The sequence below is a fragment of the Gadus chalcogrammus genome, chromosome 22 (assembly GCF_026213295.1).
Source record: "Gadus chalcogrammus isolate NIFS_2021 chromosome 22, NIFS_Gcha_1.0, whole genome shotgun sequence".
In the NCBI taxonomy this organism is placed as follows: Eukaryota; Metazoa; Chordata; class Actinopteri; order Gadiformes; family Gadidae; genus Gadus; species Gadus chalcogrammus.
Genome location: NC_079433.1, coordinates 5,230,828 through 5,254,425, shown reverse-complemented (window position 1 = coordinate 5,254,425; position 23,598 = coordinate 5,230,828). Strand labels below are relative to the sequence as shown.

At 45.2% G+C, this 23,598-nt stretch overlaps 2 protein-coding genes across 2 annotated transcripts in view; both read right to left on the bottom strand.

Moving 5' to 3' along the window:
* Window positions 1-6,234, bottom strand: part of LOC130376212 (fibrocystin-L-like) — a 59,676-nt gene extending 53,442 nt beyond the window's left edge. The window contains exons 1-6 of the mRNA XM_056583436.1: window positions 6,222-6,234; window positions 4,827-4,904; window positions 4,384-4,528; window positions 1,905-2,010; window positions 520-577; window positions 46-139 (exon numbers count right to left, since the gene is read on the bottom strand). Of these exons, the coding sequence (XP_056439411.1) occupies window positions 46-139; window positions 520-577; window positions 1,905-2,010; window positions 4,384-4,528; window positions 4,827-4,904; window positions 6,222-6,234 (494 nt within the window). The remainder of the gene's footprint in view (window positions 1-45; window positions 140-519; window positions 578-1,904; window positions 2,011-4,383; window positions 4,529-4,826; window positions 4,905-6,221) is intronic.
* A 456-nt stretch (window positions 6,235-6,690) lies between these two features.
* The window catches only part of pkhd1l1.1 (PKHD1 like 1, tandem duplicate 1), a 63,151-nt gene continuing 46,243 nt past the window's right edge, over window positions 6,691-23,598 (bottom strand). Inside the window, exons 58-80 of the mRNA XM_056583435.1 lie at window positions 23,232-23,361; window positions 22,428-22,601; window positions 21,959-22,062; window positions 21,495-21,621; window positions 21,228-21,349; window positions 20,913-21,003; window positions 20,466-20,614; window positions 19,932-20,054; window positions 19,302-19,413; window positions 18,830-18,946; window positions 18,492-18,657; window positions 17,816-18,048; window positions 17,125-17,289; window positions 16,562-16,719; window positions 16,117-16,252; window positions 15,410-15,769; window positions 14,936-15,087; window positions 13,997-14,143; window positions 12,684-12,837; window positions 12,178-12,276; window positions 10,296-10,541; window positions 6,835-6,944; window positions 6,691-6,744 (exon numbers count right to left, since the gene is read on the bottom strand). Of these exons, the coding sequence (XP_056439410.1) occupies window positions 6,691-6,744; window positions 6,835-6,944; window positions 10,296-10,541; window positions 12,178-12,276; window positions 12,684-12,837; window positions 13,997-14,143; window positions 14,936-15,087; window positions 15,410-15,769; window positions 16,117-16,252; window positions 16,562-16,719; window positions 17,125-17,289; window positions 17,816-18,048; window positions 18,492-18,657; window positions 18,830-18,946; window positions 19,302-19,413; window positions 19,932-20,054; window positions 20,466-20,614; window positions 20,913-21,003; window positions 21,228-21,349; window positions 21,495-21,621; window positions 21,959-22,062; window positions 22,428-22,601; window positions 23,232-23,361 (3,429 nt within the window). The remainder of the gene's footprint in view (window positions 6,745-6,834; window positions 6,945-10,295; window positions 10,542-12,177; window positions 12,277-12,683; window positions 12,838-13,996; window positions 14,144-14,935; window positions 15,088-15,409; window positions 15,770-16,116; window positions 16,253-16,561; window positions 16,720-17,124; window positions 17,290-17,815; window positions 18,049-18,491; window positions 18,658-18,829; window positions 18,947-19,301; window positions 19,414-19,931; window positions 20,055-20,465; window positions 20,615-20,912; window positions 21,004-21,227; window positions 21,350-21,494; window positions 21,622-21,958; window positions 22,063-22,427; window positions 22,602-23,231; window positions 23,362-23,598) is intronic.

The window sequence follows — 23,598 nt, the reverse complement described above, 5'->3', positions numbered from 1 at the left end:
AGCATCATAGCGACTATGGTTTTTCGAACTTTATCCAATTTTCACCTGAGGAATCTGGAGTTGATGCCATTGGTACTTGTGGCTGTGTTGCTTCCGTACACATCGGTGAAGATCCGTCCTCTTATGGTCACCACGGTACCTGTTTGTTAAGCATGGAGCATTTACGCAGTTAATGTGTTAAGTTAAATATGTTTATACCGCCGCATTACTTGGTAAATAATAAATCGGCAATCTAGAGCTCAGTGGGCTCTTTTGCAGTTTGTTTATTTAAACAAAGCTCAACTTATAGGTAAACCAACCCGTATAAGTATAGGTATCCCTTAAGTTAACCAAGTGGGTGCGTTAAGGAGCAGCACAACACAAACAAGTTGGAATTCAATCTCACTGCTGGGGTCCCATAAGGGGGTAGGATGTCAAACCTGGGAGGGTTGTTCCATTCTGAACCTGGTTGCAACAGAGCAGGTACATGACACGCTCTATAACACCCATGATGTATTTGTGTGTATACCCTTGGTTTACCTGGAGGACCAGTGGTTGGGCTGATGGACTCGATGGTAGGAGTCCAATACCAATTGGTCTAAAGACAACAAACGCCCACGAGAAAACAAAAGTCAAATATTAAGCAAATCATTAAAAAGAAAAGGAAATCACTACAATTTATTTATTTATTTAAAGCATTCATCTAAACAATGGATTCCAATATTTAGATGAAGATTAAAGGAGACATATTATGGTGTTTTCCCAACAAGTAAACATATTATTGAGTTCCAGAAAACATGTTTTTGAAGCTGTTTGCTGGAAATAGCTTTTAGGAAAAAAAAAATCGTCTACCGCTATTCCCCTCTGCTTCAGTCCCTTCAGAATGCGCTGTTTCTGGTGTCTGTAGCATTGATGCAAATGAGCTGCTGCCTATTGACCAATGTGCTGTCAGAATGAACCACAGCATGGAGGAAAAGGGGTTGTTGCGTTTGCTGACTCCTGGAGCTCTATATCTATATTACATAATATAACATAATAATAATATTATATACGGGTATTTATATAATCTATCTAATATCACGGCCAAAAGCTATGCTCGCCTCTAATGATATTATGAATCATAAAGACTGCGTCTGACGTCTCTGGTACTTCCACAAGTAAAGGCTCGTAGTGGGGGATATCTCGGCCATGGTTGAGAAGAATTGGGGGGAAGGAACTTTGGCATTGACTCTCATAATTCCATGAACCGTGACATGGAGAAGAAAAGGATCGTACTCCGGGAGCTGAGCTGCCGGACTGCCTCCGAGCTCCCCGCGCTGGAGCTGCCGGCCACCGTCGAAGCCGTCCGGCCGCAGTCCGGCAGCTCGGGCGGTGTACTCCGGGAGCTGAACTGGCACCGAAGCTAGGTGGCAGCTCCGGCGGACGAGCAGCTCCGGGTGGCGTCCGATGGTCCACACTATCTTATTAGAGATGCTCTGATTTGAGGGGAGCGGGGAAGTGGGAGGTAATATTCAAATGTGCCCCCTTCCTATGTAGGAGGGGGCGCCGAAACTGACTCGTTCGTTTGGTAGCTGGAGGCGGGCTACTTCCAGAAATGCGTATCTCACTCAAAAAATCATGTACGGACTTATTTCAAAGTTTGTATGCGTGTGGGAGCACCATCTACCCACAACAACACCCCAAATCCCAGGAAAAGTGCTGTTTTCATAATATGTCCCCTTTAATATTTCATCTAAAGATTCATATTTTTTATGAATGAACATTGTTATTGCGATAGTATTTTTGCTTTGGGAACTAAAGTATTGGAGAGACAGGAGGAAGGGGTGGTGCAGACAGGAGGGTGAGTGGTGGAGGGACAGGAGGAAGGGTGGTGCAGACAGGAGGGTGAGTGATGGAGAGACAGGAAGACGGTATGGTGGACGTACGTATAAACTGCAATCCCATATACGCCACCCTCTGCAGACTTTGTTGTCAGGGATAGGGACCCCGTCAACAGTGACGTGCAGAAAGTACTGGTCCACGGGCATGGCTCTGTCCCAGGACAGCACACAGGACAGCACACAGGACAGCACACAGGACAGCACACAGGACAGCACACAGGACACATTGGTCCAGGGATGGGCAACTTTCATGATAAAGAGGGCCACAATTCTTCATCATCACCATCAGAGGGCCATGTGACTGTGCACTTCAACCAGACGTAAACTGAGAGAAGCTACACAATTTTGGAATTTGTTGGATATGATTTTCTGTATTCTGGTGTATTTTGGGGATGGCCACTACCTACAAAATCTTCCAGATTCATAACCTATGTATGGTATGTAGATTGAACCAACATACATTCATTTCATGTTTTCCATGCTCAAACAGCCACATGATTGGTTAGTATTTTGATCAGTGCAAAATGCATCATCATTCAATGATGTCACAAAACTGAAAAACAGTGGCCCAACATTAGGTGCAACAACTCAATGAACTCAAACCCAACAAGCAGGATATTCACTTCAGGGCAGTTGTAGTAGCTAGTTGTAGTGCCGACTTAACTTAGTGCCGTCTGAGAAACGCTCCCATTCCCATACTGTAGATATATATATATATATATTATTCCCGGATTATTCATCTGAGTAGTTCCTGTTGTCTTTTTATGTCGCTCACGGCGTAACTGGATGGAACCGGCAGGCTCACATAACAATCAACCAACACAATATAGACAGACAGGGACCACAACAAGGATACAACAAAAGATAGGAGATCAATCAACAGCCACGCAACAGCCTTCAGAAAATACAGACAACTTGGGGAAAGCCGATGAAATTATATTTACGCTCTAAAGTTCTGGGGTCTCATTTATAAAACTGTGCGTGGGATCGTTACTAAAAATGTGCGTACGCCCAGAAGCCAAGTTTTGCGTGCGCCAAAAAATATTCAGATTTATAAAACCCTGCGTACGCGCACCGTACGCAATCTTTGCTTTATAATTCACAGAGTGCCTACAAGTGTGCGCAGCTGAATCAGCTTCACGTGCCGCCCTGTAAACGCCCTTTTTTAACCATAAATGGTCAATGCAAATGACCTCATGAATTCGATCTGCATATAAAACAGACTTAGATGCAAGTATTATGTCTTGTCGTAAACAATGGCAGAAGTAGCCTACTGAGAAAAGCAAAAAAGCAAAATTTCACGAGGTTGAAGTGGAGACACTTGTGGGTGAGATGAAGGCCCAAAAGGTAGTTTTGTTCGGCGGTCACGGGATTGGGATCGCCAACAACAAAAAGCAGAGTGAGTGGCAATATGTTGCTGCAGCAGTGAACTCTGTCAGTGAAAGGAGCGCATAGTGCCAGAATTAAAAAAAGACTTAGAGTTACATCTTTTTATGTAGCCTACCAATAAATCGTTATGGTCCCTAAATACCCTCTCCCTCCGAATCCTGCCATTTGCATGGTCTGCCAGAAGTGCCATATGGTGCAGCATTACCACGGCGCTCACCTCTGAATTTATAGGGTTACGGTAATAAGACTGACCGAGAACACCTTGCATAATCAGTTTGTAATCACCCACGTGAAATGTTCTTGAACATAACCCCTTTTTAGTGCCTGATTTGTCATGAAAAGCACCAAGAGTAACGGACAACGATTGTGATGAGGAGTGTGGCTTGGTTTTCCACACTTGGGATTTAATTGACATTTGATTATGTGTTTACAGTGTCACATAAAAATATTATGTTATTGACACATGTTGGACAGATCCTTTATTCCATGCAGTCGCGCCGTCAGTGGACAGAGTGACAGGATTAAATATAGAGATTTTTTTTTTTTCTATTCTAAGGAGATGTTCCTGGAGTTATAACTGAGAAATAACGCAGTTGACTTAAATTATTCTGATTAGGATTTAACGCATGATACGGGTTGAAATTAAATTTATGAAGGGCGATGATAAAACATAATCGTTCTTCTCACTCCACAATTCTTCGGTCTGACTTCAGTTCACCACCACACCATCTGTGTCGCCAATTCTCCTATTCCTCAAAACCATGCGTACGCATGGGTCAGAGTTTGCTTAGGGCTGCGCACATTCTCCCGTCAAGTTCTTTCTTTATAGATCACAACCTTGGCGTGGAGAGTCACGTACGCCAATTTCAGCCCCGTTTTGTGCGTACGCAACGGTTATAAATGAGACCCCTGATGTCTGTAAGGACAAAGGGAGCCCATAGGCGCACGTGAACGTGACACTTTTGGGCAGCAGTGACTCTAAGGACCTGTCTCTTATAAAAAAACGTACCTGCCACTTTGCTCACATTCAACTGAAAGTTGTTGTTGATGGAATCCTGGCCCCGAATTAAGCAGCAACATAAGTTAAAACTGAGTCTGATTCTTCAGTCGGACTATCCATGCTCTGTTTCCATACCTGGTGTAACACATGATTTGCCTGCCGTGGGTTGAGTCTCTCTCGACATCACACGGGAAAGACAGAGTGGTAGACACCAGAGTCACCCTGTTGCCAAAATCATTGTTCGTTGGGTTGAGCTGAAACTGGCGTTCCTGGGCAAAACCTAAAAAATAGTACCAAGCATTATGAAAACAATAAAATAAAAATAATATTATACTAATATGATAAAAGTAGTACTACTAATAATTAAAATAATATAACCTGGTGAATACATCTTTGTAAAAAAATGTACATACATCTTTATACTCTTTGTTTTCTATTTTTTTTTCAGATTTGTTTTATATTATATGCAATATTGAAAAAGGTGCAACTGCAGTCTACAGTGAACCTGGGTCAAATAAGATGTTGATAACTGATCTATAACGGAAATACAATTGAGACTGTCGTGTGGGATTATTTACCGTCTCCTTCGATTGTAAACCGCATTGCTCCATTTGTGCTGCCGTATCTCGGGCTCACACTGTCAATCCTTTGAGCGTCTGGGGGCGAGGGAAAAAAGCAACATTTCAAAACAATGACAATATGTGGCGTGATTCATTGAACAAGTTTGGGCAGGTGAATATTTCAAAATGCATGTTGATTTGGCCGATGGCATTTTGTTTATTCGAGACTTTGGTCGTGGTTCAAACCCCCCAAAACGTACTGCAACTGAGGCAAAATGCAAGGATGAGAGCGCCTGGCACAAGTGGATTCCTCCCCGCCATCCTGCTGGGAGGAGAGTCCCCGCGCGCCGTGAGTCCTGGTCCGCCGTGCGTCACGTCACACAGTCAAAATAAAAGTTACGCTGTGGTAACAGTAGCAATGTATGACCTGTAGATATGCAAATAGAAGTTGTCCGGGATAAAAGCACGTCATTGGTTTATGTTTGTTTTTTTCGAATATAATCTTTTATTTTATGGTTTAAAAAGATAACAATCTATATAAAAAAAACTTGGTAGCCTACTATACAACGATAAAATGTATTTTAAACTAATACAATGTTCATTTACATTTTTTAAGCATCAATTACGTTTGGCTTACCTGTTACACCTGTCCTACACTGAATACAAGCAAGCAGTCAGAGCTATTTATGGAGTTACAGACTCTGGCAGTGAAACGTTAGGTCCACCCATCAACAAAAGTGTAGCCTAGCAATGCAATGCAAATCAACTTTCTTTTTAGGTTGCCCAGTGAAATACATCGCGGGTGTCACACTTCTTTAAAGGGTCCATGATGTCACAGGGTAAACTAAAAAGGAAGTTGATTTGCATTGAATATATATTTTTTTTCTTGCAAGTTTTAATTCGGCATTTAGGATGTGTTTAATATGTGTATTATTTAATATATCAATTATAAAAAATTTAAATCAATAAAAATATCTGAATATTTTCGTTGCCATTCAACTGATGGACCGCGCTTATCGACCACACCCACACACTACTGGGAGGTATTTTTAAAATGTTATTCTGGTAGGTTTACAACCTAGTAAATTGACAACCTAGTAGGTTGTAAACCTACCAGAATACTAGCACCTGTGTACTATGACATCTAATCAGCCAGTTAGCAGATGCTTTTGACCAAAGAGACTGTAACAGAGTATCTAGCAGAGTCTAACAGACATTTGGTTTAGTCATTAATAAGCAGGTGAGGGTAAGGGTCACTTGCTCAGGGATGCCTACAGTTCAACTGCAGAGATTTGGGGTTTGAACCCAGAAACTTCCACTGGTAATCTGGGGCGGGACAGTGTAATGGCTAGACTTTTTTCCAGCCCCAGCTGGGAGGTTCTGAGTTCGATCCCCCTTGGTCCACGACCCTACCTGAACCCGGCATCCTTGAGCAAGCAGCCCAGCCCCGACCCGGGGCTGGTATACATTATACCAGCCCCGACTGTAGTAAAGTAAGTAAATCTCTTGTGTCGATTTACGATTACGTTGAGTAATTGAGTAGAACTTTGCTCTTACACAACTCACTGCTGAGGTTGAGAGACACCAAGATGCACAACATTGCAGGGAAAAAGTTTTGAACAAGCAAGTAAAAATAGAATCATTATATAAAGACGGATTGCACAGTAGCTACACAGATCAGAACAAAATACGTACATTTTACTTTAGTTTCTTTTCCAATTTACAATCAAAGTTATCACAAATGTTTAATCAATCAGGTGCATGACAACAAAGTCCTCCATAATTATACGTTTCGGAATTCAACTGTGCCAAAGCATTTTTCAAGTGCCACAACAAAGAAGTTAAAACACAATGACCAAACACGTTAGACACCGTGTTCCGGTTATCTGGCCCTGGCGCACGCCTGGCTCCGATCCCAGATACCAAAATAACAAACCTGCCCAACACGGGAAACAATGCAACCAAACGGCGTTCACAGGCTTGTTGTGTCTGCCTATTGTGGCGTCGCTGGGCAGCGCTCTCTCACCGTGGGGGTCCGGCACCCGAGCTCATCGAAGCACACGTCCACCGCGCTGACAACCGTAACCATGGTGTCCTCGCCGAAACCTAAGCCCGAGACCGTCAGCAGCGTTCCACCTGGGAGAGACACGACGAGACAAACGCACACACGAGACATCCGTCATGTCATGGATTTTAAAAAGTTTTAAATCTTTCTTTAAATAATTTTTAAAGTTTAAATATAAATATTTTTTTAAACGTTAGAGAAAAGTTTGAGAGAAGTTTAAAGCGTTAGAAACTTCTCTTTAAACATTGAAAAACTTTTCTTATTTCAAACTTAAAAATTGAAAACTTTTCAAGTTTTAAATACGTGATCACATGATTGCTATACGGGCTAATTTCGTTATTCTGATTACTGATTCTTATGATAATATCAACAGGTCGCACGTATGTCCTCATTAACCATCGATACTGTATCAGTTTAAGACGTCCATTTATAGACTTAGTGTGAGCACCAGCACAAGCTACAATCCAATCTTGATCGGAAAGATGCAAATCTTCCCTCCAGGCATTCAACTTATACTTTGAACTTTCAGGTGAGTAAAATGTCATAAATTTGTAATACTCTGATATAATACCCTTTTCAAACTGTCTTTTGTCATAATTATTTCCAAATCTGAGTGCAGGGGTCTAGTAAGTGCATTGTCTTGATTTACTTTAACAAAGCTTCTTAGTTGTAGGTACTTGAAAAAGTGTTTTCTATCAAGATTAAATTTAGACCTGAACTCATCAAAGAAATCATGACGCCCGAATCTGTCAAATAAAGATCTTTAATCAGTTTGAGTCCCTTAGGGTTCCATAATCTAAATGTTGCATCCGATCTACCTGGTATAAAGAACTGGTTACCCCATATTGGACGATATAATGATAATGATTGTGGTTCTTTTAAATATTTTTTTACATCATACCATATCTTTATCATATGTTTTACAATTGGATTTTTTGTTTGTTTCCTTCGTTTTTTTTCTGCGTCCGAGTATAAGGGAAGAGGTTCTTTTAGACCTTCTGATTCCATTTTGCTCCAATGAGGGGTATCATTTGTTGAAAAATAGAACATAATAGACCTCAGCTGCACAGTAGTACCATAGTAAATTTGGACATTTTAATCCCCCTCGATCAAATGGTAAATATAACAAAGACAAACAAAGTCTCGCCCTTCTATTGTTCCATATTAATCCAACAAATATTTTTTTTATTTTTTAAATCAAGTCTGCAGGTGGTGGCAGAGGAATATTTTGGGATAAATAAAGGAATTTATATTTATAATATAATAATTAATTCTCCCAATTATAGAAACTGGTGGCGACGTCCATCTCTCAATCAACTCACTAATTTCAATCATTAACGGTTCATAATTTTTTTATTAACAACATGTTCTAGCCTAGGCAATATCTTTACTCCTAAATATTTAAACTGTTCTTGGGTTACCTCAGAATTTGGGTTCCTTCTGTCCTGTTCATTAAGTAGTAATATAGAAGATTTTGTATTATTCACTTTATATCCTGAAATATCACCAAATTGTTTAATTCGCTGTGACAAGGCCGGAATGGTTTGATTTAGTTTGGACATGAATAAAATAACATCATCACAATACAATGAAATTTGGTGTTCTATCGGCCCTACTCTTATTCCACAAAATTGAGGGTGTGAACGTACTGCTATTGCTAGAGGTTTGATTGCTAATCTAAACAGAAGGAGAGACAGAGAACATCCTTGTCTGCAACCTTTACTGATTTTTATTGATTTTGAATTGTTTCTATTTGTTAAGATTTCCGCTGTAGCATTTTTATATATTATCTGCACACATTTTAGGAAGCCAGTTCCACTCCCAAATCTTTCTAGAATATTGAAAAGATAAGGCCATGTGACCCTATCAAAGGCCTCTTCAGCGTCTAACGTTAGAAGTGCTGTATCTGATATTTCTTTGTTAGCATAAATTAGATTCACTACTCTTCTTACGTTGTGGAAACCTTGCCTTCCTGTAATAATACAATTTTGATCTTTATTAATGATACTTGGTAATAATGTCTGTAATCGTGTTGCTAAAAGCTTATATCATCTTCAGATCAGAGTTTAATAAACTGATGGGTCTCATGTTCTCACATTTGTTCGAGGGTTTACCTGGTTTGGGCAGTAAAGTAATTACAGAACTGTTTATAGCTGGCGGAAGACTGCCATTCTGAAAGGACTCTAGAAACATTTCAAGAAGTGCTAGTAATTTGTTCTTACAAAGATCAATAGGAAGACCACCTGGTCCTGCACTTTTTCTGGGTTTCATACTATCGATACCGTGCCCAATTTCCTCTCTTCTTTTTGTTCATTTGGGATACTTGATATAGCTTAATCATCTAAAGACCTATTTAAATTGTGTACATTGGTTTCATTTATTGTGTCATACAATTCTTTATAATAATCTCTAAAGGCATCATTAATTTCTACAGGATCGACCACAGAATGCCCGTTCGATATAATGGTGGTGATTGATGTTTGTAGTTGTTTAATCTGCTATGCTAATAATTTACCCAATTTATCGCCTTGTTCATAAAAAGATTGCTTCAGTCTCAAAATACTATATGCAGCTCTGAAAGCAGAAAACTTGTCAAATTCAGCTTTCAAAATAAGCAAATCATTTTCCATTTGTGGGTCACGTTTCTCACAGATTCTTTCCTGAAGAATCTTTATTTTACTTTCAAATTGTAACCTCTCCTCACGCACCTTTTTGGATTTAGAACCTGTATAACTTATAATATGCCCTCTGAGAAAAGCTTTTAATACTCCCCATTTTATACAAGCAGATGTTTGTGTAGTATTAATTTCAAAGAATTATTTTATCAGTTTTTCTAAATATTTTACAAATTAAGTTTTACCTTGCAATACAAAAATAATGTTATGTTAGAACCCATCCATGGTTCTAACCTGGATGTTAGAACCCACGTCCAACACACTGAACATGAACAATTCCCCTCTACCCACTTTCGTGGAAGCCCCCCCCCCCCCAAAACATTCTGACTTCTGCTATCGCTGATGACCGTTCCACAAGTGAGGACCAATTATCGCCTTCAAAACTACATCAATGCGAGGGGGGGCTGGTCTGGGGTGAACACGGTGGATCAGTGGGTCAGGGGCAGTCGTCATTGTGACGTAGGGTCCCCATAGCATAAGGAAGACGTGGGATTCAGAACGAAATTGTTTTGAAATTGCTTTTCAACAAACATTTGTAATATGTAAATGCATATCTTTTTTTTTTAACACGAAGAACACATATGTGGCCAGGGACATGACGAGACAGGTGCCCACTTTACGCACACACAACAAATGCACACGAGCAAGCAAGCGCACACGCACGATAACATTGGGATATCTTTCAAAATGAGTAGTCGCTTGGAAAAAAAACACAGAGTAAAGGGGATTTAGTATGTGGTCCCATACCTTGCCCGTTCTCGACAAAGCTGGCGATTGTGTTGGCGGCTTTTGACGATCGAAAAAAACTCGCGTAGAGCCCCAACTTCTCGGCCGTGGAGATGGAGATGGAGAGCATGTAGTCGTGGGGCTCCACCGGGTCTTTGGAGATAGCCTTGTTGTGCTTCTCACTGGACGGCGACTTGTAGAACTCATTGAAATACTTGGACGCGTCCTGTTCGTCGAACAGCTTGGTCCCCTTGCTGCCCTTGGGGGCTACCGGGAGGAACACCGCGAGTGAGTGAAAACAAGTCGTCTCAAGCACCAGTACAAGACCCACGACCAGGGCAGATACTTGATACAGATCCATCCTCCTCTGGCGAGAAACAGGTCTCCGTCCCGGGACTGATCGAGCCCGGGTCTGTGGCCGAGGGACCACGTATTCAACTTGAAGCCGGCCTGCACATCCAGGACTGCAACTAGTGCGGTCTACTGTGAGAAGTGTGCAGGGCGCAGGACGTCCCGTCCCGAGTTAAAGGGTGCCCCCCGAGAACATGCCTACCCGAGTAAGCTACCGCGCTTGTCTTCCTTAAACGGTGGTCTTAAATTAAGGCTATAAAAGCTAATTGTTCCCCAGTCGTTCATCGCCGTTTTCTTCGAATTCGGTCCAGGCGTGTTATGACGGATGACGCCCACATATACCGCTTGAGATATATTGTTGTCTCTCACTATTCCTTGCGCTTTTTTTTTACTCTCAGCAAAATTAACAAAAGTAGTATTTATTATGCTACAATTTTCCTTTAAGGTATTTCAAATTAGTTTGTGTCAGTTTAACTTTAATACTTTATTTATCTCACATACGTTGACCCAAGACGTTAGCAGGGCGACTCAGAACGAAGCGGTGGAGCTTTACGCCCTCTAGCGGCGGACACAAGACGTGCAGCCGTCATTCATGAAACTGGTTTCTCCGTTTCCTCTTCAGCACCATGGATAGAGTCAGACTCCCGCAGAAACCGATCGCGTAGTCAAGAAACACAGGCGGACTCAAAAGTTTGAACAAGTATATATTTTAGAAAATCTTAGAATTTCAACAAAATATAAAAAAATCTGCATTTTGCTTCAAAGTGATTGTGCTAAACCTTTGGACTGACTGTAAAAGGAGAGGTATGTTTAAATAACTTTCATTGTACGAGAGTATACAACTCTAAACTCTCAGTTTGGCAAAAGTAAAACACAACACAACCCAAGAGAAACAGAAAAATAAGTAAAATAATAAACAATATTAAACAAAGCAAGGCCATGCACAATATTTTCCTTCAAAGCGTTTCCCTCAACATTTCGTCTAGTTCACTTACAAATCCACCTTCGCATTCTTCATAGATTGGCACTCGTATACACATCTTAAGTCACCCTTCATTTGAGTTAATTAAATTAATTCGTTTTATATTAGAGTGGTTCAACCAGCCACACTTCAATTTTTTACTTTGAAAGACAAGAAAGTACAGCAGTGTGTAAAATAAATGGAAAAAAGTACATTTGTATGTATTTGTGTGTATGTGTGTTTATATCTATATATCTATATATGTGTGTGTGTGTGTGTGTGTGTGTGTGTGTGTGTAAGCGCATTCCCCTTCACCACAGAAACAAACAACCCAAACCGACAACCCCAAACCGACCAATCAACACGCCAGCCGTCCACTCGACCGGCCAATCGGTAGCTCTCACTGCACCGTAACCAGGAAGAGGAGCGCCAAGAGGATGCAGGCGGCCCCGGCGGGCAAGTTGCTGGCCGCGTCAAAGATGCTTGACTCATCGTCGGTGACCATGGGGGTAGGCTGGGCGGGGGTGGTGGTGGTGGAGGTGGTGGTGTTGGCGGGGGTGGTGGGGGTGGTGGTGTTGGCGGGGGTGGTGCTGTTGTAGGGCATAGTGGTGGTGGGCGTGGCCCTGACTTCGAACGCGCGGGACTGGGTGCCCCATTCGTTGAGGGTGAAGGCCATGCGCAGGTTCTCGCCTGCAGGGGATTGGTCGGGAGACAAGGGTCGAGGGTTAATGAGGGACAGACGTTGAGTCAACACTGGGAGTGTATTTCAAGGTATGCTGATAGCTGGAGATAGCTATGATGGAGAACCGTAGAAAGGAGCACACTCGTGTTAATGTTTCAGATGGACGAACAGATGTTCTAGTTACGGATGGTTTAAATAAGCATTTTTTTTCGTCATGCGTTATATATCTTTATCTTATCTTCCGTGCACATGAAAATGTTCCCTTCACATTAACCCAATTCTGATTCTGAATCAAATGACCGAGATCAAGATTCAGAGTGAATCCGTCTCTAGCCGCCCGGCGTCTCGTTCTACCGGTTGGAGCCGGTTCTCCTCAGAGCAACGCGGGGGTTGTGGGTACGACTCGTGGACGTACCGGAGATGCCGATGGCCAGGTCGGTGAAGTTGGCCCAGCAGCTCCTGAACAGGATGGTGGTGTTTCCCTCCAGGCCGCCGACTGCCACGCCGCTGGCGTCCTTCAGGGTCGCCGTCACCCTCAGCGACGTCACGCCGACCGACACACAGTTACCCTGGTAACGGGGAACACCATTCGGTCAGGCAAGAGTCCCGCTCGTCTTTATTGGCCCGCAAGGGAAACTCACTGTACGGCCCAATAATGAGTAGTTTAAGCTGCATTATCAGTATGAATATCATAATATAATTAGTGCTGTCAAGCAATTCAAATATTTAATCGCGATTAATGTCATAGTTAACTCGCGATTAATCGCTATTAATCTCAATTTTTTTTCTATTCTAGATATCCCTTAATTTCGTGCTGCTAGCCTTTTAGGATATAAAATGGATATAAGAAGAGAGACCCGCAGTGAATTCAACCCGGTCCACGTGACATCGGGTAGGTGCATGACAGTGGTAGGCCTACCGTTAAACTTCCCATAGCCCAGGCTTTTATTTGTTTCAATCACTGAACTTTCGTACAGCTCTTGCTCAATTATAGCCGTTAAGATTGGTTTGCGTTAACGCCGTTAATAACGCGTTAAACTGACAGCACTAAATATAATATATTATGATATTCATACAGATATTGCTACCTATACTACTTATTACTGAGCCGTTATATAACATAACGGCCCAGTAATAAGTAGTATAGATTGCAATATCAGTACGAATAATATATATTAGAGCTGTCAAGCGATTAAAATATTTAATCGTGATTAATCGCATTAATGTTATAGTTAACTCACGATTAATCGCAATTAATCACAAATTATTTTTCTATGCTAAATATCCCTTGATTTTTTTGTCCCATAATTCTTCTCATTTTAATTATCTTATCAACATGGTGAAGTGCATCGGCTTGCCTTGTGCAAATGATTTTTTATTGATAACAACATTGGCATATACTGATCAAAACAGGACGATACAAAAAAAGAGCCTATAGTGCAATTAAACGACTGCTTTGAACAAATGTCATTTGAACATAGCAGTCAGGCTACTGCTTCTTTGTTTTGAGCAAAAGAAAAAAAAAAAAAAAAAGTTTTTTTTTTTTTAAATATAATAATTGCGTTAATCGCGCGATAAAAAAATAACGCCGTTAAAATTGGTTTGCGTTAACGCCGTTAATAACGCGTTTAACTGACAGCTCTAATATATATATAATAATAATAATAATAATAATTATATTGTTAATAAAGTGTGTCCCATCAGACTTGACCCTCTGGGTAGGCCTACCTCTTCATCCAGAGCCATGAGGCTGGGCTGCTGGGACAGAGGGCCAACGTACTCCCCAGCGATGGGCTCCTCCATCAGTCTCAGGCTGTCCACGCTGGACACGAAGCTCACCGTGGGCTCCTCCCGGGTCACCTCCTCCGCCGCCACCTGCAGGGGGCGACAAACGCACGTTTATACGCCAAAAGGGGCTGGAAAGGAACAGGTACGCAGGTTCTACTACACTAGCGCTCGCGTATTAACACATTGGTACGCTAACGGTAGCTCATAAACACACTGGTGCGCTAACACCAGGACGCACACACACTAGTGCGCTAACACCAGGACACACACACACTAGTGCGCTAACACCAGGACACACACACACTAGTGCGCTAACACCAGGACACACACACACTGGTGCGCTAACACCAGGACACACACACACTAGTGCGCTAACACCAGGACACACACACACTAGTGCGCTAACACCATCTCTCTAGACGCGGTTTGACGGCTGGATGCAGCGGTCGCAATGTATTCTCTGCGCCCGTGTGTATTTATGGAAACTGCCTGTCAATAAATATCATTATTGTATTGAGCGTTACCCGACGGTGTCTGTCTCCCTATGTTCGACGCCTTTGAGCCAAGGCGTTTGTGACACACACACACTAGTGCGCTAACACCAGGACACACACACACACTGGTGTGCTAACATCAGGACACACACACACACACACTGGTGTGCTAACATCAGGACACACACACACACACACACACACACACACTGGTGCGCTAACACTAGCACAGAAAGAAACTGGTGCACAAAAGCTAGCACTGGTTTGCTTAGGACAGCGAGGTTGTTGCTACTGGTTGGCCAGACTCCATGATTTATGTATCTTGGGTCAACACTAGGAAGAGGAGGAGGAGGAGGGAGGAGGGAGGAGGGAGGAGGAGACGCACCTGGTTCCAGGACGGGTCGGAGGCGGGGGGAGGCGGGGCGGTGATGCCCACGGAGGAGACGTTGAAGCCGATGGACTGGCTGAGGTTCCCAGACACCGCCGCCTGGCCCAGGTCGTCAGCGATGGACTGGAGCTCCACGAAGGCTGCCTCGTCTGGGGGAGGGGGAGACGGGGTGAGTCATGAAGGGGGAGTCACACACTTGTGCCTTGTTAACACTTTACAATAAGACTGCAATAATATACCATTAATCATTAATCCAGTACTCACAAACTTAAAGTACTTCATGTTAATACAGTACTAACGTGAAGTACTTAAAGTAGGAAGTTCATGAGTACTTAAACATAATAACATAGAAGGTTAACGTATTAAACTTAAAAGTGTCTTTGAGTACTTTTACAAACACATAGTACTACACTCTAAGTTGGTCAAAGTACTGAGCGACCCTTAACCCAACCCCGCCCTCCCCCCCCTCACCGTCGGTGGTGTTGGAGGTCTGCTGCACGGGGGGCTTCTGGATCTCCACCTCCACAGTGAGCCCCGCCGCCGCCGCGCGCTTCCTGCGCCGAGCGCCGCCGCCGCCGCCGTCCTCGCGCACCACCTTGGTGATGCGGATCATACTGGAGGGCACCTTGAGGAACAGCGCCAGGTTCCGCACCAGGCTGTCCCCGAAGAACTGGTCCTCCGTCATGGCGGGCAGGTTGAAAGCGATCACCAGCAGAGGGGAGGTGCGGATCTCCACCGGGTCCGAGCCGCGCACCAGCAGCTGCAGCATCTTGGTGTCCCGGTCGAAGAAGTTGGTGCCCAGGGAGGAGTTCAGCGCTGGGACGTATTGGCCTGAGGAGAGGGGAGGGAAGGGAAGGGGAGAGAGAGAGTATGTGAACCGGTTTGCTGTCGTTCAGTGTGTTGAATGAGAGTTGTTCTCGAGGAGACTGACCTGGTTCAACAAAGGTTGAATATGAATAATAGAAAGAAGGTTACCAGGGTAGGAACGTAAGCGGAGGGTCTTAGACGCATGAGAGATGCTGGCCAAAGAGGGTGCGTTGTTTGATATTGCCGGGCGCCTACAGTGAGAAACCTCGAGCAAGATGCCCCTCCCTCCCTTCTCTTTAACACCTCTGGCTCTGCGTGCGTGCGTGCGTGCGTGCGTGCGTGCGTGCGTGCGTGTTGGGTGTGAGGTGTACCAGGGTATGAGGGTTCCATCATGGTGTAGTCGGTGTTCTCTGCGTTCCACTCAGCGTTGGTGGGAGCGATCAGCTGGTTGTTTACGTAGACGTCCAGCCGTTTGGGCTTGGAGTAGAAGACGGACACCAGGACGCTCTGGAGAACGAGAGGAAGGGGGAGCGGCACACCATCAACGGCAAGCAGAGAGGGACAAAACGCGCAGGACATGATGTGTTCTAAATGCTGTCCCTTATTTAAATATCATCACCGTGATAAACCGTTTAATTCCATCCCATCATTTCATGGGTTTCCCCTGATCCAACAGTCAAAACCCAATTCAAGATGAAATCAAACCTATCGATGACCATATATCCTAGTCGTTTCAAAATGTGATCAAACATAAAGTTGTTTAATCCGACTCCACAAGCCCCGCCCCCCTCTGCTGCCATGTGGGCGTGGCCTCACCTCCGTGGGCGGGGCGTTGAGCAACATGAGCCGTAGCTTCTGTGGGCTGACGCTGGAGAAGAAGACGTCGAAGGCGCGCCCCGTGGCCACCATGGCGTGGAACAGGGACAGCCTCAGCTGGCAGGTGTAGCCGCTGCACCAGCCGTGGTCCTGGGGGCCTGGGGGGGGCAGGGTAACAGTTAGCTCCATGCTAGACGCTAGCCAAGGCAATGGAGGATCGCTAGCAAAATGTTCATGAAAACAATTAGCTTCTCGCTAGCTAAATGTGCATGAAAGACAACGTTGAACGTATTGTTGAAAGTAATTGATGAACGCTAGCCAAATATGTACATCTGTAAAATGACAAGCCCTCATGCTAGCCAAAGCTAATGATGTATGCTAGCCAAATAGCAATCTCAAACAAAAGTAGTTGATGACCGCTAGCTAAAGTATTGATTAAATCCATTCAATAAAAAACATCAACAACGTTACAAAATGAGCCCTTAACACATTGAAGCGCAAAACAAAGTTCTACAACTTTAACCCTCGTGTGGAGCCCCCTGGTGGGGACGACTCGCTCCTACCGTTGATGAGGTCCACGAAGCCGTCTCCCAGGATGGCCACGGGGGACAGACGCCGGGTCTCTGTGTCGGCGTCCATGCTCTCGATGGCCAGCAGGCGGTAGTTCAGGCCGAAGCACTTGTAGCTCTGCCAGGCCGGCATGTAGGTACAGTTCTCCCTGATCACACCTGGGAGAGGAGGGGGCGGGACATCAGGGGAGTGGACAAATGAGGATCTCAAGAGCGGGAATGTCTGGATTCCTATTAACGACTTTACTCAACTTCAGACCATGGGTTATTATTATTATGCTAGGTTTATATTTTACCTAAAATAAATGTTTGCGCCAAATATTTCCTAAATAACCAAAATTTCTCTCCTTAATTCTAACTTGACCCACGATGCTACTTATCTAGCCGTACCCCTAAAACCGCAATGCTACATTTACCCACAATGCTACTTATCTATTTGCTGTAGCTCTAGAACCTTAATGCTAACTGTTCCCACAATGATACTTATCTAGCTGCTGTAGCCCGAGAACCTTAATGCTAACTTGACCAAAAATGCTACTTATCTACGTGCTGTAGCTCTAGTACCTTAATGCCAGCTTGACCCACAATGCTACTTATCTACATGCTGTAGCTCTAGAACCTTCATGCTAACTCGACCCGCAACCCAACCCAGCCACCAGCCCCCGGTACCGTCAGTGGGGCTAACCTTTGTTGGGGGCGATCTGGTCCACAGGGATGCGGCTGCCGTTGGGGTAGGTCAGCATGACCTTGGGGATCCGGTAGTCCCCCAGGCCCCTGCTGGGGTCCCCGTTCCACGCGTACTCCGACTGGGGGACCACCGTGCCGACGGCGCCCAGGAATGAACCGTCCAGGTCCTTCAGCATGCTCTTCTTCTTGGCGTCGCATTCCATGTCCACGCAGTCGGACGGGTTGACCTTACTGGGGTAAGACACACACAGCCACGTTCTGAGCATACTGGGAACCCGTCAGAACCTGGGACCTAGGACCTACGCTGTATAGCGATGTCGTGCAAGAGGCTTTGTTACTCGCTGCTTGTTCCACTCGACTTCAGTTGTATTTAAAAGTAAAGGGTTAGAGATAGCAAGAAAACCCAATATGGGCATTGTAGAAGTGCTATTGCTTAACACAAACAAAAGCTTTCCCTTGGCTTTGACATTTTGATGGACATTTAAATTAAGTTTGCAGAACACTTGAAACTGTTCCAACCTTCTTCTCCAGAGCGACCAGGTTATCGTTAAGGCACAGGTCATTTTAAGGTAGCTTGCCCAAGGATAGGATAGTCGGCTGGAAGTCATACTACCAAGCCACTACACTGTCCCCCTAAGCCCCCTAAACGCCCGACATAAAGGACTGAAACCCACCCCACATCCGGCCGGTGGATGAAGACCTTGGAGTCCTCGGTGCTGTCAGAGACGGTGATGCGCTCCACCTGAATGGGGTGGTGCAGGTCGTTGTTGGACGGGCTGGTCATAAACATGGCGCTGGACACACCGGGACACACGCTCTTGAACGCCACAAAGATGGTGTCTGTAGAGACAAGATGAAGAAAGCATCCTGAGCTTCACGCAGTCGGTCTGGAGAACATTGAGAATGTCCTCTTCTGGATCATGGATCGCTGATCTGCGTTCGGATTCCATCTCTGTCTCTCTCTCTTTCTCTCCTCCGCCAGGGTTGTACGGCTGTCGTCATGGATACCTACCGACGACCGTCATCAGCCCGCGGATGGCGTTGTAGTTAGTGTTGCCGTGGTGAGGCATGAACGGCGCCGCATTGTGGCCAGACTCGAACCACGGCCAGCCGAGTCCTGACCGACCACCTGCCGAAAGGAAAAGAAAGGAAAGAGAAAATTATGTTTTTAGTTGTCGAAACAATGCATGTCCCTCCCCCCCCCCCTTAAAGGGGACATATTATATCACCAGGTGTGAGTGTGATCAGCCGTTGCAAGCCGTTTCGAAAATCTGCACCTTCGGACATCACTAGTGGGTGTGTCCTCCTAGATGTGTGCTGGATAGATCAGTCTACCAGCCTACCCAGTGGACTGAAGCAAACGTTTTCAATTGCTTGTAAAGGCTAATCATACTCACACCTTGTGGTATAATATGACCCCTTTAAAAAACAGGTAGTCTCTGAGTCAGGGTGTCGAGTCAGACGTGTTGATTTGAAAAGTCTACCGTCTGGGAGTTTGGCGCCGCGTTCACTGGAGCTCTCCTGGATGTTGAAGTCCTCCATGGGCACGCCGTCCGAGCAGTTGAAGCCCGGGCTCGTTCCGACCACCAGGGAGTCCTGGCAACGGCAAACAAACCACAGGGAGAAGTTTGTTACACAGGAAATCCTTTCAGGGAAAGAACATCCCTGAACAAACTTGGTCAACATGACACATACGTGACATAACGTATATATATGAATACAACCTTAAAGATAATACAGTTGGATACTGTCCGTATTTTGGGGGCGGGATTGGGGTTTAAAGTTGGCACATTGACGTCATTGGTCCAATTTGGGGAACTCAAATGCCGGACCAATTACGTCAATGGGCCAACTTTTCAGGGAGTTTTCCAAGGTAACTGACTTTTTAGCAAGACATATTTTTGCCACAGCATGCGTATGAAGCAGAACTCATATATATTAGAAAAAAAATAAGCATGCCATGTCCCATTTAAAAGCTCTGTTGAATGACTTTCATTTTCACTTTAACAACAACAGCCCTCGTATCAGTTGTGCGTGGATTGTGGTGGTGCTCGTAACGGAGGTGATCAGCGGCCCGGCGAGCCAGAAGGAGAACCTGAGGGAGGACCACGTACCTGGACGCGGATGGTCTTGTCGGCGTAGAGGTGAGCCAGGGACGGCGGGGAGTAGACCAGGGGCATGAGGCCCAGGCCGTTGTCCGCAAGCGTCACCTCGGCAACGATGACGTTTGAGGCAGTCTGGGCGGGAAACGAAAAACAAACGTTCACCGTTGTTTAAAGAAAACATTCATTTTCAATTGAATCAAGACGTGCACTTGGGCATCAAATTGGACGCCTTAGAAGGCAATTGTCTCATGAACTGACAGAAGCAGAACAATCAATTTGGACTTCAAAAACGAAGTTACTGAAAGGATCGCTTATTTAGGATTATGATATAATTAATTAAAAACAATTTCAACGTCCCAGAGCAATCTGAAGCAAAGCAAACCCAGACTTAATGAATATGTTTAAATACATTGCTTAAGAACAAATTAGTGAAAAATGATTGGATATAACAACAAGAAAATGCTGAAAAAGACGAAAGAGATAACGGCAGAGAAGGAGAGAACTCAAGTGCACTACCCCACCAGAGGGGACCAGGGTCCGTACCTGGAAGTAGATGCCGTAGTCGTAGCTCTTCCAGACGGTGAAGCGGCGGATGAGGCTGCAGCGGGGGAGGCCGTCCTTGTTCATGTACACGCCGTACAGACCGCCGTGGGCCTCGTTCTGCAGCCACGCCTCGCTGCTGCTCGGAGAACCTGGGAGAGAACCATCGAACACGAGGAGACTGGGTGAGCACACAACAACTCTTTGGAGAATCAGGGAATGATTGAAGGTCTTCAGAGAACGAGGGCACAAGTGACAGACTTTGAAGAATAAGGGGGCGAGTGAAGATCTTGAGTGAATGAGGGAACAAGTGAAGGACTTTAGAGAATGAGGAGGCAAGTGAAGAACTTAAGAGAATGAGGGAACAAGTGACAGACTTTGGAGAATAATAGGGCGAGTGAAGATCTTGACTGAATGAGGGAGCGAGTGAAGGTCGTATCGGTGCATTACCTGGGCAGGGCTCGCCGTCGATGCGGTAGCCGACCCGCTCGAAGCCGGCCACGATGTTGTGCTGCAGAACCACGTTGGTACCCTCGCTGACCTGGTAGGAGACGCACGCAACACGATGAACACAAACTCACAAGCGCTCCACTAATTGAAACACACACCAGACCACACCACAACACAACGCAACACAACATCTCACTGCTAAGCCACGAGCAACACAAACAAACGGTACCGGTCCAAAAGTGGAACATGAACAAAGATACAACCAACTAGATAAGAGAGGTCACAGTGTTGTTTTCTGTATGTGCGAGGACGGACCTCGATGGCCGCGTTCCAGTCGTAGTTGAAGTCCTCCTCTCGGTCCTGGTAGGAGCCCGGCCAGCGGGTCAGGGTCACCAGGTTCCTACGTACCGTCACCGCGTTGCCCCAAACCCTGATCCCTGTGGACGCCAAACAACAGTGAGGCCAGGTCCTGTTGTTCTATCAACTCAAGTTCAGGAGAAAGACCGCGACTACTCTGCAGATACCCCATAACAAGCTGTATTTGATGCCCCCGTTTCTACTTGGTCCAGCGTTGTTCCTCACCCTCTCCCACAGTGTGGTGGACCACGTTGTCGTCCACGAACATCCCGTCCGTTCCGAAGACGCCGATGGCGGGGGAGAAGCCGTTGTGGAACGCACATCCCTGGAGGTAGGACTCGTTCACTGCAACCTTTTACAAAGGGAGAGGAGAATATTATTCATCCATTCATCACCATCACGATCTCTTCACATGAGGCAGGCGTTGTAAAGGGCACATTACTCACCCAGCATCAAAGATGTAGTACTTGTACTTGTAGCAAAGTACTTGAATCTCCAAATCATTCAACAATGTTAACATACAAACTTAGTAATGATAGTGGTAGAATTTACAATAACTTTCGGGTAGGCGTTGAATTTCATGTTTGGATGGGGATAGGGGTTAGATTAAGGTTCGGTTGTCAGGTTTGGGTTTTAGGGTAAGGATGAGGTGGGGGTTAGACTTATGGTTAGGGGTCATTTTGCCGTACCTCTCCCAGGTTGAGGAAGGCCACGGAGTAGCGGGGGTCAGTGAAGTCGCTCCACCCTTGCTGTCCGGAGTGATGGAACTCCACGTTTCTGATCTGGGCCACGCCTTCAGGGAGTCAACATGACAGCGGACAGGGAGTGGAGAACAGAACATGAAGCACAGCAGAGGGGTAGCCCTGCAGGGTAGCCCTGTTTCAGTTCCATTACGGAACCGTTTGGGGTTCGTTGGACAACAGAAAAATCCAATTAATCCCGAGGACTGATTAATTAACCAAAAACCAAATCAAATGTAATTTAACCGTTTAAAACGGAAAACGAAACGTGCTACATTGAGCAATGTACATCGCAGATCAATGTTGTACATGCAGGCAGCTATTCGAATAAATACGCCATAAATCGAAAAAAGGACGAATGATACAGTAATAACGATGTTTAATAATGTCTGTCTAATTCCGGGTGTGCGGTGTGTACCTTTGTAGTCGATCCCCTCCCAGGAGTAGGCGCCCACAAGCACCCGCGCCCCAAAGGACTCCTCAAACAGCTGAGGGTAGTCCTGACCTATGACCTTTATGTTCCTGGTGAGCAGGCCCACGTCCGCTGACAGCGTGTAGGACGCAGACGTCCCGGGGACGCTGTGGGTCCCGGCTGGAAGGAGGGGGGAGAGAGGGGGAGACATTGAGAAAGAGAGGGGGGGAGGAGAGGGAAGAGAGGGAGAAGGGAGACAGAGAGAAAGAGAAGCATGAGAAAAAGCGGAAAGGAAGTTGCGACAGTGGAGTCGCAACTGCATGCCACCTCCCAATGGAGGTGGCATGCAATAAAAGGGATGCGGCAAGCAAAAAGAAAAAAGACGGAGGTGGCATGCAAAAAAAAAGTTGTGACAATTATTTTTGCATGCCACCTCCCTTGGGAGGTGGGATTGGAGGTGTGTATTTCCTAGGTCGCTGTTTGTATATTCTTGGGTCGTGGGTATGCATATTTGCATGGTCGTGGTGTGTATTTCCTTGGATGGGAGGTGTTTATTTCCTGGGGTGGAAGGTGTGTATTTCCTGGGGTGGGGGGGGGTCTTTTCTGGGGTGGGTGATGTGTATTTACAACAATGGGAGGTCTGTATTTCCTGGGGTGGGATGTGTGTATTTCCTGGGGTGGGATGTGTCTAGTTTCTGGGGTGGGAGGTGTCTATTTCCTGGGGTGGGAGGTGTCTAGTTCCTGGGGTGGGAGGTGTCTAGTTCCTGGGGTGGGAGGTGTCTATCTGCTGGGGGCTGCTGGTGGACGTACCGATGTGAGTGAACTCCAGGGACTGGTTGAGGGTGAGCGTGAGGCCGTCAGCGGACACGGCGGTGATGTGGCGCGTCTCCGTCTCCCAGGCGTTGAACCCGGTGGTGGAGATGACCACCTCGTCCCCCGTCTGACGCACAACAACACAAAACACGAACACACGAACAAAAGGTCAGACAAACAGACAAACATAACTGAAGAAATCAAAGGCCAACCAACTGACTCCATATTGTTGACTCACAACTTAAACATTGTTATTAACGCATTGAATAACAAACATAACATATCTTATCTAAATAATCATATTATGTCAATCTTCATATCATTTATCATATCATACCATATTTTTTATTTTTTTACAATATAA